General features: G+C 39.5%; 1 protein-coding gene and 2 long non-coding RNA genes across 5 annotated transcripts in view; 2 read left to right on the plus strand and 1 right to left on the minus strand.

The window, feature by feature from the left end:
• LOC138170373 (uncharacterized) overlaps positions 1-19362 on the plus strand; it is a 464687-nt gene that overhangs the window by 409305 nt on the left and 36020 nt on the right. The window lies entirely within an intron of this gene.
• Positions 1-19362, minus strand: part of RAB31 (RAB31, member RAS oncogene family) — a 269429-nt gene that overhangs the window by 40539 nt on the left and 209528 nt on the right. For all 3 annotated transcript variants that reach the window (XM_069099638.1, XM_069099636.1, XM_069099637.1), the window contains one exon: positions 8343-8452. In XM_069099638.1, the coding sequence (XP_068955739.1) occupies positions 8343-8452 (110 nt within the window). The remainder of the gene's footprint in view (positions 1-8342; positions 8453-19362) is intronic.
• On the plus strand, positions 5-16761 carry LOC138170372 (uncharacterized). Its single transcript, XR_011170593.1, has 2 exons — positions 5-553; positions 16068-16761. It is a non-coding gene; the product is annotated as an uncharacterized lncRNA (long non-coding RNA).

Genomic DNA, 19362 nt, shown 5'->3' on the forward strand with positions numbered 1-19362 from the left:
AGGTTTAGAGATATTGTTATTTCATTATTCAAATTCAAAATTTATTCAAAATTTGTTCAGCTTATCCTTTACTTTGTCCTATGGAGACCCAACCCCAATAAACTTAGTACTTTTAGCCTAATGACAGGCCTGCTGGATTCCTAAACCCCAACTCAAATATCACATCCTTTGTAAAGCTTTTCTTGATTGCTAACAATCACCACCCTACCACAGCACTTTGTTCTGCCCCTTTGTAATGCATTTGTCATATGATATTTTCAAATATAGTTATTTATATGTGTGGCACATCCACCCTCCTACTGGAATGTCAGTACCACCAGGCAGAGACTGTCTTACTGAAACTCCCCAACATCTATCACAAAGCTAGGTACATAGTGGACACTTGATATGTTCTGGATGAATAAATGAATGCAATAATAAACTTTCAAAGTTGATTATCTAGGTTTTGCTAAAGTAAACAAATAAGAAATAACTTAAACATTACCGTGTAGTGTATGAAGCATTACACTTGGAGGCAAGAAGATCTGGCCTAGAATTCTACCTCTGATACTAGGTAAGTTACTTAACTGTAATGGGAATGTAAATTTTTAAGATATTCCCTGCCCCTAGGCTAAAGTGCACCTGAAGCCTGTGGTGGGAGGCTTGTTTCTCAGGAGATATTTTGTGATTGGGCAGTGGGTTAAGAGGGTTGTTACATTCTCTGACCCAGGAGAAGTCTATAAAAGCCCTGATGTGAGGCGTTGTTTTGGGGCTCACTTTGAGAAGTGTTGTGTGATTTGATCAGATGAGATTCTGGGAAGCCATTGAGAGCCCCCCAGCTTTGAAAAACCCAGATGTTGATGGTAACTGTGATTTGGTATGGATGTAATGGTTGGACAGTTTGGAAGCCTCTCTGCTTGATCTGTTTCTCTGTCTTGATAATTCTGTCTGTATACTCTGAAGTGTGGGATGCTGACCTTTTTCCCCTGAACTAGGTAAATGATATATGTTTGACTGATTAAAGTAACCTTGTTAACCCATTTTGAGTTGCTTTCCTTTAGAAAAGCAGATCCAAGAACCTGTGTTGGTGGCTACCCTGGGGACGCTGAGGTGCTTGCTGCTATATTAACCTTTCATTCATTCATTCATTCATTCAATATACATTTATTAAGTACCTACTATGTGCCAGACACTGTACTAAGTGCTGGGGATACAAAAAGGCAAAAGGTACCCTCAGGGTTGGGAAAGCTAGATGGCACAGAAGACTGGGTCTAAAGTCAGGAAGACCTGAGTTCAAAACTGGCCTTATATACTAACTAGCTGTGTGCCCCTGGGCAAGTCACATTACACTGTTTGCTTTAGTTCCTCATCTGTAAAATGAGTTGGACAAAGAAATGGGAAACCACTCCAGTATCTTTGCCAAGAAAACCCCAAATGGGGTCAAGAAGACTTGGACGCCCCTGAACAGGGTGCTTTTAATCTAATGGGAGAGACAATATTATGCAAACAAATATATATACAGGATAAACAGGGTGGAGGGATTAAAAGAAGGAAAGAAGTGGAATTAAGAGGTAGAAGGTAAGATTTTAGTTGGGACTTAAAAGAAGCCAGGAAGTTTACTAGTTAGAGGAGAGGAGGGACAGTGTTCCAAGCACAGGGGACAGCCAGAAAAAACGCCCAGAGCCAAGAAATGGAGTATCTTGTTTGTGGAACAGCAATGTCGTTGGATCAAAGAGTATGTGTTAGGAAGAAAAAAGGCCAAGAAGGTAGGAGGGGACTAGGTTGTGAAGGGCTTTGAATGCCAAACAGAGTATATATATATTTTTTAATTTGATCCTGGAAGCAATAGAAAGCCAATGGAGTTTACTTGGCAGGGAGGTGTTACAAGATCAAACCTGCATTTTAGGAAAATCACTTTAATGGATGAATGGAGGCTAGATTGGAGTGAGGCAAGCAGACTGTTGCAATAATCAAGGTGTGAGGCGATAAGGGCTTGCAACAGAGAGATGGCAGTGTCACAGGAGAGAAAGGGGCATATTGGAGAGATGCTACAAGGAGAAATCAACAGGTTTTGTCAACAGAATGGATATGGAGAGGTGAAAGATGGTAAGGAATCCAGGATGACTCCTCTGTTATGAGTCTGAGAATGGTGGTGTCTTCTACAGTAACAGGAAAGGTAGGGGTGACAGGGAGGGGAAAGACAATTATGTTCTATTTAGGACATAATGAGTTTAAGACGGCTACTAGACAACTACTATGAGATGTCTGAAAGGCAGTCAGAGATGCAAAATTAGAGGTCAGCAATGAGACTGGGGCAAGAAAAGTAGAATGGAGATTGTAAATTTATAGGAGCTCATGAGATCACTAAGCAGCTGGAGGTCAGCAAATACACTGGCATTGGAAAGGCAGACTGGAGAATCATCAGCATTTTGCTGTCATTCAGTTGTATCTGACTCTTTCTTTGTAACCCCAACTGGGGTTTTCTTGGCAAATATTAGAGTGGCTTGCCATTTCTGTCTCCAGCTCATTTTACAGATGAGGAAACTGAGGCAAACAGATTAAGCAACTCACCCAGGATCACACAGCTAGTGAGTGTCTGAGGCCACAGTTGAACTCAGGTCTTCCCTCCTCTAGACCCAAGCACTCTATCCACTGAGTCACTTACCTGTCTCATCAGCATAGGGATGATCATTAAATCCATGAGAGCTGATGAAATCAATAAATAAAGAAGGTAGAGAGGAAGAACAGAAAAGGCGCCAGGACAGAACCCTGAGGGACACCTAAAGTTGAAGGGTGTGATCTGAAGGAGGATCTAACAAAGTAGACAGAGAAGTGGTCGATAAGTAAGAGAAAACCAGGAGAGAGTGGCTATGGACTCTAGGGATTCAAGAGAGGAGGCCAGTATAGAGTTGAATTGGTTCACTAAGCAGTCAGGATGGGAAGAAAGAGGAGAGAGCAGCTAGTGCTAGAGAGATGGATTGGAGGTAATAATGAGGATGAAAGGTAGGGTTTTGCAAGGGAAGGCAGAGGAAGTGGTGAAAAGCCAATAGATTATGGTATAATAAGGAGATTTGGGAATTCTTGAACATGAAGGTAGCACATTTATGGGTGATGGCAAGATCAATGGTATAACTATCTCTGTGTATGGCTGAGATGATATGGAGGATGGACTCATGGAAGGTAGAGGAACTGAGAGGTTAGGGTAGGGTATTTGAGGGAGAAACAATATGTCTATTGAAGTCTCTTAGTATAAGGGCAGGAGTTGGGGAAGAGAGAAAAACTGTAATCCACATATCAAATTCATTGCGGAAAGAAGGGCTCTGGATCTGTAGACAACAGCTACCAGGATTTTGATTGGATGGAAGATATGAATAATATCAACCTCAAAGGAAGAGAGGTTACGAGTGAAGGAGGAAGGTGGAGAGCCTGGGAGTGGCAATAGGGAGCAAGGAGTATTCCAGTTTCCTTGCCTTGACCAGTGAGTAGAGTGAAAGTGCAGCCAGTATGGAAAGGGAGGCCAGGGAGGCTGTACTATCAGAGGAAAGCCAGGTTTCAGTAGGAATTAGTAGATGGAAAGAGCAGGAGAGGAAGAGTTTTAAGATGTAGGGAAGTTTGTTGCCTATCAAACAGGCATTCCAGAAGGTACAGTGGAAGGGCTGGGTGGAATTAAGATGATCAGTTTCATCATCTATAAAATGGGGATAATAAGAGCACCTACCACAGAGGGCTGGTGTGAGCACTAAGTAAGATAATGTAGGGGCAGCTAGGTGGCACAGTGAATAGAGCACCGGCCCTGAAGTCAGGAGGACTCGAGTTCAAATCTGACCTCAGACACTTCACACTTAATAGCTATGTGACTTTGGGCAAGTCACTTAAGCCCAATTGCCCTGCATCTCCCCCCTCCAAAAAGCAAAAATAATAATAAATAAATAAATAATGTTATATATGCAAAGCATTTTGTAAGCCTTAAATTGCTACATAAATGTAAACTAATACTCTAGTAGACTATAAGTTCATTCAGACCCAGAATGGTGTTGCTTTTGAATCTGTATGGCCCAGCACTGTGTAACCACTTAATGTTTTCCAATAAATTCACAGTACACGGGCCTAGGAGAAACAACATTCATCTCTTTTGAGGTCCTTATTTTATTATTTATTTTAAGGTATTCCCTGTCTTAGGAGGTCTCTCAGAACTAATGGAGGAATCTCACTAAAAACACTGAAATATACTTATAGCACTTAATGTATACAAAGCCATTGCAATAATTTGGTGGTAATAATAACAAAACAAAAAAAATATCTAGTAAAATTTAAGCTTTTAGTACTTTACATGCATTAATCATTTGATCATTGCATCTCATTGGGTGGCTGCTAGTCACCTGCATAAAACTACCCACAATGAATAAAATCATTTAGTATTTGGACAAGCGGCCTAGACACCACCCACCAAGAATACAAATGAGTACTTTAGGGAGCAGGAGGGTTACCCTAACAAGTTCAACTTGCAATTACTTGGATGATAACTAAAACAGGCTGCAATTATACAACTGAAGAAGACCTTGATTAATTCTTCAAACCCAGACGTCAAATTCATAGTCCTTTAATGGAAATTGGGGTTTTTTCCAAAAATTAATCATTCTGGAATTCAACAGCCAAAGTCAACAAGCCCTGCAAAATCCCTGTACTAGGGAGAGTATATAGTGAAAACAGGAAAGGAATCTTTTGGCAGAATTATTTATACTATGTTGGCTTTGAGCAGGCTAGGGTTGAAGGAAAGATGGGATTGACTGGGAGGAACTAAAAAACACAAGGGGATAGAGAGGTCTTAGCAACATTCCCTTTTAATTCTCTGCATAGCATATTTTAGGTCACAGTTCCCTATCTCCAGAGAGTTCTTGTTAAGGCCAAAACAAGCAAACAAAAGACTCCCTTTTCTGGGTCCTGATCTTTGAATCTAAAGTAATGAAGAAAAAAACTAGTTCAATGGAAACCCAATCTCCCCCTGTGCTTTTCTGGGGGAGGCCAACAATGATCTCAGGCGAAAATATCAAACCAAAAAGCTTCCCTTCTGGGGCTGTCAGGTTCCAGTCAATTTGAAAACAACTGCTCACTAAGCTTTGAGCCTTCCCCTGAGGAGGATTCCCAATTGTCTTCAGTCCAAGACTCACCCAGCCACTTCTACTTTCAGCAGTATCCCTGGGGGGTAAGTCAGTTATAACTGAATGAAGTTTCTTTGGAACCTATGACAAAAAATGCTATCTATCTCCAGAGGGAGAGCTTATAAACTCTGAGTGCAGACTGAAGGATACTTTTTTTTTTAACTTTCCTTATTTTTCTCATTTGTGTGTGTATGTGTGTTTTCTTTTGCAACATGGCTAATACTGAAATATGTTTTACATGGCTTCACATATAATCAATATCATATTGCTTGCCTTCTCAAGAGGCAGGGGAGGAACAGAGGAAAGGAGAGAATTTAGAACTCAATGTTTTTTAATGAATGTTTAAAACTTTTTAAACTGGGAAATATTGGGGTAGCCAGGTAGCACAGCGAGTAAGAGCACCGGCTCCAGTGTCAGGATGACATGTGGATGGAATCCGGGCTCAGATATTTAGCACCCACCCAGAAACACCTGGCTGTGTAACCTTGAACAAGTTACTTAATCCCAGTTGCTTAGGGGCAGCCAGGTGGCTCAGCAAGTAAGAGCACCAGCTCCAGTGTTGGGATGACCTGGGGATCAAATGCGGGCTCAGATACTTAGCACCACACCCAGAAATAACTGGGCATGTAACCTTGAGCAAGTTACTTAACCCCAATTGCTTATATAAAAAAAAAACAACAAATTGGGAAATATTTAAAATATGTGTGTGTGCATATGGGTGTGTGTATATATATATATACACACACACAAACATATTTTATATATACATATATGTGTACATTAACTACAAATAAATGTATACATTTGTGTGTGTGTACAAACACACACACACACACACACATATATATATATATATAAAATATGTATATAATTTTTAAGAACTCCTTTGGAGAAGCTCCCAGGGCTATTGTTCAAAAGGTTACCTTCCACCCTAGACCAGAACAGAAAATGTTTATGGGAAGATTTGGTCAAGACAGTAAGGAAGTATGTCAGGAGAGCTGGTTTGCTACAAGTGAAAGTGCTTAAGAGGCCATTCATCCCCGAATTTTACCCTTTGACAAATGCCATTTATGGTGAAACAGTAACTTTTTTTAAAAAAAGTTATAAGGATAATAAGATAATAAGCAGGAAATGGAGAAGGAAACTGAGTCCTTTCAATTAACTGTTTAGTAGTGATGACTCTTTTATGAACAGCTGCTCCACCCGGTTTTCAGTTTGTTTGGGGGAGGAGATGGGGATTTTCTGTCATTGTTCAATCAGGCAATAGCAGTTTTAGGGATTTTTGCTTTGTTTACCTTATTATGGCTGATTTTGGGCATCTGCCTCTTAGCCTCTCCATCAAGAGCTACCAACAAATGGTCCCTGAGTTTCCTCAACACAGAAAGTTCTGTATGGTATATACAATAAGCTTTAGAAATTTGAGGTAACTTTAAAAAGGTAATTTAAGTAAATTAAAATCATTTTATTTGAGGATTTTTAGTATTTTGTGACAGCTTGGGATAATAATGAGATTCACTTAGTCCTTTTAAGGTTTACAAGCTTTCCTCACAACCCTGGGGTGTATTTTAGCTGACCATCCCCATCTCCCCAGTCTTTTTATATCTCATCCCCTCCTCCCCACATACTCTTTAATCTGACGACGCTGCCTCCTTATTGTGCCATGAGCAAGGCGCTCTATCTTTCTGCTCCTGGCTCTTTCTCTATCTCCCATATCTAGAATGCTCTCTCTCCTCATCTCTACCTCTGGTTTCCCTGGCTGCCTATCAGTCTCAGCTAAAATCCCACCATCTACAGAAAGCTTTTCCCAATCTCTCTTTGATTCTAGCACCTTCCCTCTGCTATTTATTTACTATTTCTTATGTATACAGATTGTCTGTACATATATGCTTACTTGTCTCCCCATTCAATTGTGAGTTCCTCAAGGGCAGGCTTATCTTTTGCCTTTCTTTGTACCCCCAGTGCTTACATAGGAGGTATTTAATAAATGACTATTAACAGACTGAGTGAATTTCAAGAAAAGTGAAATTGTGTTTTTAAAGTGCTCTGCAAACCTTAAAGCACTACCTAAATGGTAGCTATTGTTCTAAGCATTATAATCCCCATTTTATAAAGAAATGGATAAGAGACTGAAAGAGGTTAAGTGGCTTGCCAGAACTAGAAGTCAAATACAAAGCTTTCTTAACTCCAAGTTCAGTTCTCTTTCTACTTGATCACAACGTGTCTCTCCTATGATGAAGTAAAAGGAACAGAGTCTCTGAATTGGGAGAGACCTCAGGGGTCATTTCATTCACTCTGAACTAGAATTCTCTCTACAATATCCCTGATACATGTTCATTTAAACTCAATGTCAAAGATCTTCAGGAATGGAAACCTTCTTGGAAAACTCCATTCCACGCCCAGCTCTAGTTATTAGGAGTCTTGTCCTTATTATATTTAATCTAAATCTTCTTGGTGTTCAGTCATTTCAATCATGTCTGACTCCTTGACCCCATTTGGGGTTTTCTTAGCAAAGGTACTGGAGTCGTTTGCCATTTCCTTCTCCAGCTCATTTTACGGGTGAGGAAACTGAGGCAAACAGGTTAAGTGAATGGCCCAAGGCCACTCAGCTAATAAGTGTCTGAGGCTGGATTTGAACTTGTAAAGATGAGCCTTCCTGACTCCAGCTCCAGCACTCTATCCACTGTGCTAAATCTATCATTCTCCTTCCACTTATCCTTACCAACAACTATGATAGGTTTACTAAGTGTTCTACTCTCCAAGCTAAATACTCCCAGTCCCTTCAATTAATCTTCATATTGCAAAATCTCCAGTCCCGTTACCATCCTGGCCACCATCCTCAGGGTACTCCAGTTTGGCAATGCCCATCCTAGAGTGTGGCACCCAGAACCCAGACACAGTATGACCAGAGCCAAGTATAGAGGCATTACCACTGCCTTCCACATTCTGGAAATGTGGCTGTTAAGACAGCCTAAGATCACATTGACTTTTTTTTTCTTTCTTTTTTATCCTACTATGCTACATTGTTTACTTACATTCAACGGGACAGAATATATAATCATAGTTTTAGAGATGGAATCATCTTAAAGATCATAAGGCTGCAGGTTTGAGTTCTTTATCTGCCAGACCACAGATCCCATTTGACAGCTGCTGATCTAATCTAAGACAGCTTTGAAAATACACACACACACAAGTTGGTTTACTTACTGATTCCTTGAAAGAGTTCCTCAATGTTAATAGCACACTTTGCACTGGTTTCGACTACAACCGCACCTATGGATTCAGCATATTCCTTAGCATCCTTCATAGGAACCTCCCTGGGAAAGAGGGAAAACACAAATAGAAATAATTTGTAAAGAATTTAGTATTTAGGAAATCTACTCTCATCCCACCCAATCTCAGTGTGGCAGAAGTGGCCTCTCCACTCAGTCAGCAAGTACAGACATAGATGGAACAATGGCAAATGCTCAGATGGACAAATTGGAAATCAAAGACCTGGACCTTGCCCTCCAGAAGATTCTAGTAGAGTCCAGCTCTTACCACATTGCCTCGTACATGGCAGACACTTAAAATGCTTGTTGGCTGTCTGGAAGGAAAAGATAAATATACAGAATTATAGCTATTTCTTAAATTCCTCTGGAGGACAGCATTCCTACAGAGACACACTTATACAAAGAATGTGTTTGTGGGAAATTTTTCTTGTTATTGTTGTTGTTCAGTTATTTTCAGTTGCTTCCAACTCTGTGACCCCATTTGGGGTTTTCTTGGCAAAGATACCCCAGTGGTTTGTGGGGTCATGAAGAGTCAGACATATCTGAACAACAAATTATGAGAAATTAAAGGGAGGAAATATGTGAAAAGAGTTGTCTGGTCGCATTCTTCTGGGTGAGGTTTTGTTTGACAATGCCCTTCCTAAAATATGGCACCCAGAATAAAATACAATGAATCACCAACCATTTATTAAGCATCTTCTACCTTCTAGGCACTGTGCAATACAAAGAAAAAGGGGAAGCAGTCCCTGCCCTCAAAGAGCTTACCTTCAATTTAGAAAGGGCAGGGAAACATCTACACATACAAGAAATATAAAAGAAAAAATAGAAAACAATTTGGGGAAGAGGTCAGTAGCTACACAGGAAGATCAGAAAATTTGGGGGATTTTTTTGCACAAAGTAGAAGGTGAGTTGAGTTTTACATGAAGTAGGAGATTCTAGGAGATGTGGATAAGGAAGGGAAGCGTTCCAGGCTTGGGAGACAGTGAGTGAAAAGACACAGAACAGGAGATGGGGTATTATTGTGTGAGAGAAGGAGCAAGGACGCGTTTACTCAGTCTGCAGAGTTCAGAAAAGGGAGTAATATATGAAAAAGATTAGAAATATAGATTGGAAATGTGTTGTGAAACCTTTAAAAGCCAAAGAGAGTAGTTTGGCTTCACAAAAGCTCCCATAACTATTAAGGAAACTGAGAACTTTTGAATAATTTGTAATATCTAAAAATGGAATAAGGAACCTTCTAAGGTAGTAGGTGCCTACTGTACGAGACACTGTGCTGGTGCTGAGGTTACAGGGATGAATGGGAGACAAACTTTGTCCTCAAACTGCTTAGAGTCTAATAGGAGAAAAGACACGGATGCAAAAAATCACAATGTGAAAGAAAACACGGTAACTGTGAAGAAAAAAGGCCTGGGCAAAGTACTAAGGAATTTAACACAAGAGGGATAAATTTCAACTGGAAATGGGTTGTGATCAGGGAAAGGTTCACAGAGGAGGTGACAGCTGAGTCAGGCCTCGAAGAAAAGGAGAGATTCCAACAGAGAGACCTGATAAGGGCTATGGAAGGGAATGTTGTAAAGAAATGGGGGCAGGGGGAGGCATGAGCAAAGGTGTGGTAGAGTCAGAACAGAAAAGGAAAAAAACAAGAGTCTGAGAATAGCCAAGTGAGGATAAAACACGGGGCACGTGAAGGGGGTTAATACAATGTAAGGCTAGAAAAATAAGTCAGAGCCAGATTACAAAAAACCTTAAATGTCAAGATTAGAAGTTCATACTTTTTTTTTTTTTGCTTTTTGAAGGGCAATTGGGGTTAAGTGATCTGCCCAAGGTCACCATGGCTAGTAAGTGTTAAATGTCTGAGGCCGAATTTGAATTCAGATCCTCTTAACTCCAGGGCTGGTGCTCTATTCACTGCACCACCTAGCGGCCCCTAAAGTTCATACTTTATAATTTAATGTTATACTATACTTTAATAGCCAGCCTACTAATACAGCACCTACTATGTGCCAGGCTACTATGTTCTGAGTGCTTTATACATATTATCTCATTTGATTCTCACAACAACCCTGGGAAGGAAGTGCTATTATAGTCCCCATTTTACAGTTAAGAAAACTGAGGCAGAGAATGGTTATGTGACTTCTTCAAGGTCACACAGCTAAGTAAATAACTGAGGGCACATTTGAACGCAGGTCTTCCCAACTCTAGACCCAACTCTCTAAACACTATGCCATCTAGTTGTGTCCTCATTTTGTAGTTAATAGAGAGCCAATAAAGTTTTTTGAGTAGAAGACTGCCATGATCCAAAATGTTAGAAAGATTATACAGGGGGCAGCTAGGTGGCGCAGGGAATAGAGCACCAGCCCTGGAGTCAGGAGGACCGGAGTTCAAATTCAGCCTCAGTCACTTAACACAAAAACTAGCCGTGTGACCTTGGCAAGTCACTTAACCCCAACTTCCTCTCAAAAAACAAAACAAACAAAAAAAAATTATAGCAGTGATGTGGAAGGTAGAATACATTAGAGAGGGAATAGGACCAATCATTAAGGCAATACTTAAGGCAAGATGTTAGGAAGGACAAAAGCAGACATATTGTAGGATAAATGGAAAGGAAGGCAGGCATAAAAAAATAGCCAAAGCTGAACTGGATATGGAAAATGAAAAAAAGGGAAGAGTCCAAAGATGACTTTGAGATTATGAGGCTTGGTCCCAGGGAAGATGATCATGCCTTTAAAAAAGAAACAGCAATATTAGGGTCAGGGGCAAGTGTTGAGGGTAAGGAGGTAAGTTCAGTTTGGTAATTGTGACTTTGAGATGCTGGTGAGACATTCAGGTGGTAATATCTAACAGGTAGCTGGAAATTTTAAAAAATTAGCTCTAGAGATGCAATTCTTAATCTTCTGGGTGTATCATAGACCCCCTCTCAGAATAACGTATTTAAATGCTTAAATCAAAACACAGAATACAGAAGGAAATCAATTCCATAGAAATAAGGATATAGAATATTATTGCGCTATAAGAAACGGGGAGCAGGCGGTCTTCATATTTACCTGGAGAGGCTTAAAAAAACTGATGCTGAGTGAGAAGAGTAGAACCAGGAGGAATTTGTACACAATTACGGACACAACATATGTGTGATGACCAACTTTGATAGACTGGACTCTTCTCAACAATGCAGGGATATAAGTCAATCCCAAAAGACGCATGATGGAGAGAAAAACGTGCATCCAGACAAAGAACTAGAAAGAACTAAATTTATATCCAGGTGGAAGCAAAATACCTGATCTTTTTTGTTCTCTTATTTGATTTTATGTCCTCTGTACCATTTTTCATCCCAGCTGGTACAATCCATCCTTATAACCTGACCATTGTATAATGTGAAAGTATCTACAGATCCTATACTTGATTATAAGATGCCATGGGGAGGAGGGGAGGGAGGGGGACAAAATGTGAAATTCAAGGAATTGAATCCTGTAAATTAAAAGGAAACAAACAAATTAATAAATTAAAGAATTAATAAAAAAAAAGAAATAAGGATATTAAAAATATTTATTTTTTAAACCAAAGTTCACAGATGACAGGTCAAGAATTCCTGTTCTAAGGCAAGGAATTTTTCTACTTACAATAGCATTTTAGTAGTAAAGTAAAAAAGAACATAAAATTTAGAGTCAGGAAATCTGGGTTTGAATAAAGGCTCTGCTGCTGTTACTCAAGAGAACTCAACATGCCTTTAGTTAAATCAAATAAACTCTTTGAGCTTCAGTTTCCTCCTCTCTAAAATGAGAGTTGGCTGGTCTTTAGACCCTTCTAGCTCTAGATGTTAGGATGATCCTGGGTTATATAAAAGACCCACAGTTCAGGTGCTGCCATTCAGATCAATAACCCTGACTCATTCAGTCCTGATTTTCAAATACTCAAACGGATCTGGGATCTCTTCCAATAATGTGGGTTGCTTCCCATGTATGCCTGTCCATCTTCTGCAACTCTGTAATGGAAATGCAAATTTAAAGATCTTCCCTGCCCTTAGGCCCTTTGATAGGCTTAAGAGACTCTGAGAACCTTTCTTGATTTGAAAATATACTCTGCCCCCTAATAGGCTGAATGGGTTTTCAGGAATGCCCACACCTTGATGCTGCGTGACTGGGCAGTGGGTCAAGAGGGTGGTTACATTCTCTGACCCAGGAGAAGGCTATATAATCCCTGATGTGAGGCTTTGCTTTGGGGCTCACTTTGAGAAGTGTTGTACGATTTGACCAGATGAGACTTTGGGCAGCCATTGAGAGCCCCCCAGCTTTGAAAACCCAGATGTTGATGCTTCCCTCTCTGGTAACTGTGATTAGGTATGGAGGTATGTAATGGTTGGACAGTTTGGAAGCCTGTCTGCTTGATATGTTTTTCTGTCTTGATAATTCTGTCTGTATACTCTGAAGTTTGGGGTGCTGACTTTTTCCCCTGAACAAGGTAAATGATATATGTTTGATTGATTAAAGTAAGCTTGTTAACCCATTTTGAGTTGCTTTCCTTTAGTGAAGCAGATCTAAGAACCTGTGCTGGCAGCCACCCTGGGGATGCTGGGGTGCTTGCTGCTACAAACTCAAGACTCAATTTAAATCTCACCCTCTGAAGGAGGCCTTTCCTGGTCCTACCAACTGGGAGTGACTCCCTCTGAAATTACCTTCCATCTACTCTGTATATATCTTATCTGTATATATCAATATCTGCATGTTGTCTCCCCCATCGGAATGTGAGGTTCCTTGAGGGTAGACACCGTGTTTTTACATTTCTTTGTATTCTCACGCTTGGCACAGTGCCTGGTACATCGTTGGTGCTAAAAAACAGAACTACTCTAGACATCCTCTGAGACTCCCCTAATTAGTAACACAAGCCAAACTGTTCTTAAGATTCAGGCTAAAAAGTGGGGAGCTAAATATCATTACACTTACAATCAGAGAATGGTTCCAATAATGAAACCTGGAAAATGCCTACTGCTTAATTGTTATCCAATTTAAGTCCGTTATAGGAAATCTGCCCAACTTGTTGTAGGCCTTCACTTTCTCTTGTTGTTGTGAAGGGATGAGTGAGGCACTTTGGCTATCCACCTGTCATCCCTTACCCTTGCCATGTGATGAGCCCATCTTCTAAGACCCCTTCCAAATCTAAATCCATAATTGATCCTATGACCTTTATTCAAATCCAGGTTTTGTTACTTATTCTCCATGTGGTCTTAGGTATGTTACTTCCCCTCTCTAGGACCCAGTTTCCTCATCTGTAAAATGTAGGAGTCATACTAGAAAGTCAACATGGAGTAGTGGCAAGTACTGGGCTTCCAACCTGACTCTTACACTTATTAATTATGTGACCACAGACAAGTCATTTAACCTCTCTTACCTCAGTCTCCTTATCTGTAAAATGAAGAAAATAATGACATTTAACTCAGAGATTTAGAAGGATTAAATGACATAATACATGTAGTTTTTTGCAAGCTTTAAAGTGCTATATAAATATCAGCTGTTATTTTTATTAGATTATCTCTAAGGCACCTTCAGGTGCTAAAATAAGGACAGAAACACCTGCAGTACTTTCCTAACAGGATTGTTTTCAGAAACTAATGAGATAATGTATGTAAAGTACTTTGTGTACTTTAAAACACCATATAAATGTAGGTTAATATTAAATCCTATAGTCCCATAAGTTGTATATGAGAATGGGATTTTGAAGATTAAAGTACCCTTTTCAGAAGAAGGTTACATTCCAAGCCCTTTCCCTGCTTAACCATTAAAACAGAACTATTCCAAATGTCCTCTGAGGCTCTCCTAATTAGTAACATAGGTCACAGTTCTCTTAAGATTCAGGCTAAAATGTAGGGAACTAAATATCATGATACTTAAAATCAGAGAATGATTCTAATGAAACTGACATGTCAGAGGTCACCGAGGCCCTCCCTATCCCTGCTTTATAATTTTACACATATGAAGTAACACCTCAGAAAGGTCTGCTACATCTAGGTCAGACGGATGAAATAAACATACGTCCAGGCACATTTTTACAGTAACAAAGTCAATATGGTTTTCTCAATTCCTTCCCCATCACCCCCAAAACACAGGAATATACTTTGTTTTTCCACACATGCATTGTATGAAAACTTATTATGTTTCTAAAATCCCCTAATATATTAAACAACATACAGAAATTTCAAAATTGACCAAATTCTGGGAAGCTGATGTTTACCATTCAAAAAAAACCATAAAGTTTTCCTCCCTTTTTACTGTCTTCCCACTGTCATGGCCCCTATCCAAGGTCAAATTTAAAATGGCAAATAAGCTGGCAATATTGTAGCATGGCAACAGAGAGCAGCAGTACATGATACCTAAATGTCTGGTGGAATAGTTTTTGTCACCACCATCCCACGTGTTTAAAATATCTGGGCCAAAAATGATGGGAAATATTCACAACACTCCATCAAAATCCTGCAGAGGCAAGCTGTGGGATGCATGTGAAGGCTGTTGTGTGTGATGAAGTAGATTCTTATAGCCTGCCCTGATAACCAAGGACAGCCACTGACGTGAATAATTGGAGTTTGTTATGCTCCCATTATCTCTTATATTTTCTCTAAATATCCAAGATATTTGTGTAACACAGATGAAGCAACTCTTTAAAGAGAGTTTTAAAGCAGCAATGTGTGTATTTAAAAATAGACTTTTCCTGAAGCTAGATGCAATTTACCTGTGAGGAAGAACAAAGACCAGAAGGAACTTTTTTAGCTAGTAAATAATTACTACATTTATACCAAAAGACCCAATCATACTTAGCCTATATATAGAACCCTGTAGCTAATCCACTCAACCTCCCTATCATGGGAGTGAGAAACTGTTCCCATAAGACCCTGCCTGCTTAATCATGTGGATCCAGAGCTACTATTTACTTGCAGCCAAAGCTCCAGTGTCAAGTTTAAGCAAGTGTCAGGTTCACACCATAGACTTAGACTGAGTGTTTTCTCATGGAAAAACACTACAGGTCTGAAAGCAGACCCTAGTTCCCAGAAAAGAAAAAAATTTTATTTGTTTTATTCAATTCAACAAATAGTTGTTAAGTATCTACGAGAAATAAAGCATTACACTAGGCCTGGGAATACAAAGAGAAAAACAATCCCTTCCCCCAAGGAACTGACATAAAGAAAAGTTCTTAGGGAGCAAGATCTTTGGGCACTGCCTTTAATAATAGGGTTCATGCCCCATCTCTGGTCAGAAAATGAAGGTAACCAAAGAAGGTCCTGTAAAAAAGAGATGACAAAATATGCCCCAACCCTCACAGCAGAGAGGTGGGGGATTACAAGGGCAAAAGGCTGTACGTACGTATGAATTGTCAGATGAGGTTTTTGTATCAGATGTTTTTGCTAAATTGTTTTTCTTTGTCACAAGGAAGGTTTCCATCTTGGAGAAGGAGGGGCAGATGACCGTTACATAAAGATAAAAGTCATCAATAAAAAGGTTTTTTACATTTTTTATTAAGGAAAGTTAGGGTAACACTTAGGAAAGTGGGAGGGAAGGTGGCTTACGAAGAATTACTCAGGTCCAGATCTCGGGAATTGACAGTTGTACCTTTTCTCCCTCACTCTTTGGGACTCATCCCTTATAGACCTTTCTTACAGCTCCTCTTCCTATTTCAGGCCAATCTCTGCGGTCAGACTCTGAGTCCAAACATCTGGAAAAATGTAGTGCTTGAAAATGATCCCTGGGATACCTGGAATTCATAAGAGAAACTCCAGGGAAACTCAGGACAGCATGCAAATTAAAAGGAAAATGAATATTTGTTCTTCTGGCAAATTTTCCTGTATCTAAAGCTGACCCAAAGTAACATTATGTTAACTGACACTTTTGAAAGCTACATTTTGGCTGCCACAGGACTGGATGGAGTATTGGCCATAACTGAATTCAAATACTGCCTTTGCTACTTTACCTGTGTGACCCTGTGCAGATCACTTACCCTCTATGGGCTTCTTCAGTCTCCTCATCTTTACAGTAAGAGTCTGGACCAGATGATCTCTTAAGTCCCTTCTAAAACTGAAAGCCTATGACTAAAGATTCGCCATCTGCGGGGCCTGGCTGAGGAAGAAATTCAGGTGTCTGAAGGGGCCTCGACCTTCCTTTCTGCTCCCTCTGCTTTCATGACATGTTGTCATGTGTATAGATGTGTAGTCACCTACTTCAGTGTCGTGGCATCAACCATCAGCAAAAGATCACCTCCTTATGGTCCAACATGTTACCAACTGTTACTGAATGCCCTCTTATACACTGCTTTTCCATGAAAAACATGTCAGCAAAAATTGGTGTCTATCAATAAATCAATAAGCATCTATTAAAGGCCTGGCATTGTTCCAGGAGAGAATACAAAAATTAAACAGTTCTTGCCCTTAAGGAACTCACATTCTCTTGGGGGAGATAGCAAATACACATATTAGTGTATGCAAGATATATACCAAATAGATTTTTTTTTTTAGGAGGGAGGCAATAGAATTTGGGGGATGGGGATCCAAAAAGGACTTATGTAAGGAGTGGCATTTTAATTGAGTTTTAATGAAACTAGATATACCATGCAACAGAGGTAAAGAGGGAGTGCAAGTTATGAATGGAGTCTTGAGTGCATTCCATGAATGGAGTCTGTCATATTCATAAGAAAGGACCTTAGAAAAATGTCAGTGTTTGACTCTGATATTTCAATAATTTGATATTTCAGTAATAATTTTGCTAATTTTGGTAGTTTTAGCATTGTTATGCCTGAGGGTTTTTAAATATTTAATTTGAATTCATCTTGAGTTTTTACCATCCTGCATCTCCAATTCTGGAAGTTTGTAGGACACCAAAAAGTATTAATGCTCCTAATGATCACTTTTGAAATTGGGTTGAATGTTGGCTTCACAATTTTCATAATCAATGCAGAAAAATTAACTACTAAACTGTCTCTATTCCACTTTCCAAAGTCTGCCTAGAAATTATAGACATGGGGCAGCTAGGTGGCACAGTCAACAGAGCACCAGCCCTGGAGTCTGGAGGACTTGAGTTCAATTCCAGCCTCAGACACTTGACACACTAGCTGTGTGACCTTGGGCAAGTCACTTAACCCCAATTGCTTTGCCTTCCTGCCTTCAAAAAAAAAAAACTGTAAAAAGATTTAGACAATTCCCTGTCCTCAAAGTCCAATAAACAGGAAATTTCACAATATCTGACACATGTCAACTTTTAAAGCTTTACCCCTTTAAAACTATTATATGATCCCAAAGTAAATAAAAGAAATTGTCCCAAGAATTATAGATGAGCCTGCTGGTTTTGAATCATAGTAAAGACAGCAGTGCTCTGAATGAAACCCAAAGATCTGGCTAAGACCCAGGGCTATATAAAGTATTACATGGTATCTCTAGTTGTTATTAAAATCCAACACTCCACAATTTGACATGAGGTTTTTGAAATCCCAAAGAAACAGAGCAATTTGTCAAATGGTGTAAAGCGTGTGTGAGAGGCCTATTCTTCAGTGTTTATTTAATTTTAGTTTAATCATATATGGATTAGCAAAACCTGGAGCACTGTGTACTGTCTATCATGGTATTTATGGGAATTGGATTCCAACATTCCTGAGAGCCAAAATAACCAAGGGAATAGAGGCAATGCAAATTCGTTATTTGCTTCTTTATTACATATTTATTTAGTGAGGCAGCTAGCCTATGAGACTGGATAAAGGCATTCTCAACTTCTACTCTGCCTAAGCCCCTATAAACCCCTCTCCAGAGAAAGGGTGCTCTATGTTTCACTGTTTCAGGGATAAGCCAGTGCACAACGTTTTGACAATATACGTCATGTCTCAAGTCTTAAGAGATGATCTAGGCCTAACTCTAATATTGAGTTACAGGTTAGAGTTTTACTTCACTTGGAATGTTTGATTTAACTAAGCAAGTATGCCATCCAGAATATAAAGAACTCATCTTGTCCAACCAAACGGATGGACAGAAACAACAACAATAATGCCAACTAAATACATGGTGGTGCTCTTTCTAGTCTCATATACTCACATATCTAGCAATTCCTTTATATCTTATATAAGCCAAGTAGAATTTAAGCTTCTCGGGAGCAAGGACTGGTTTGTTTGGTTGCTCTGTTTTGTCCTTGTATTCCCCAGTGCCCAGGACGGTTACATTACACATAGTAGGCGTTTAATATATGCTTGTTGGACTGGATAAATTGGGCCATAAGTGAAAAGAAAACTTAGTTTCAAGATGCATTATTACATAGTCGGGTGAGTCTGTAATTCACTCTCCCTGCCCGCAGAAAAGGTTGTTGATGTTAATTCCTGTTCCTGTTGAATGAACACTATGTAGGTAAAGATCTCTCTGTGACATGTCACATATTTTCATGAATCTCTCAGCAACAAGGGTGACAGCTGCCACATCAAATCATGGACTAAAGTCACAATAATTTCCAGGAGGGTCACAGCTGACAGTCCTGGGTAATAACAAATTCCCCAGAACTCTATCCAGGACCATATCAATAAAAAAAGATCAAACATCAAAACAAAACACATTCTTATATCGAGTGATGGAAAAAGGAAAGGAATAATTCTGGAATATACTAACCCCATCTGTAAAGGCAAAATTATGAGTATATGGTTTTATTATAATCCCAAGAGAGTTACTATCCTGTTTAGGATTCTGGGAATGACAATTCAATAATCATTTTGAAGAATGATTATTCGACAGCTTAGGACCACCCTGAAAAATCATCATTTATGCTTTTCCTGACTTTGTCTTTCCCTCTCCCTGGATGTCTTCCCCAACCTTTATCTTCACCTGTGGAAATCCTACATATAATTCAAGGCCTTCTTCAAACTCCATCTCTTCTATGAAACTTTGTTAATACCCCTAACAAAAATCTCTCTCTCCCTTCTTTATACTTTCAAAGCCCTTTTGTTTATAC

Source organism: Petaurus breviceps, unplaced genomic scaffold (genome assembly GCF_028583685.1).
Source record: "Petaurus breviceps papuanus isolate PSGF00001 unplaced genomic scaffold, PetGlider_PUasm1.0 38, whole genome shotgun sequence".
Taxonomy (NCBI): domain Eukaryota; kingdom Metazoa; phylum Chordata; class Mammalia; order Diprotodontia; family Petauridae; genus Petaurus; species Petaurus breviceps.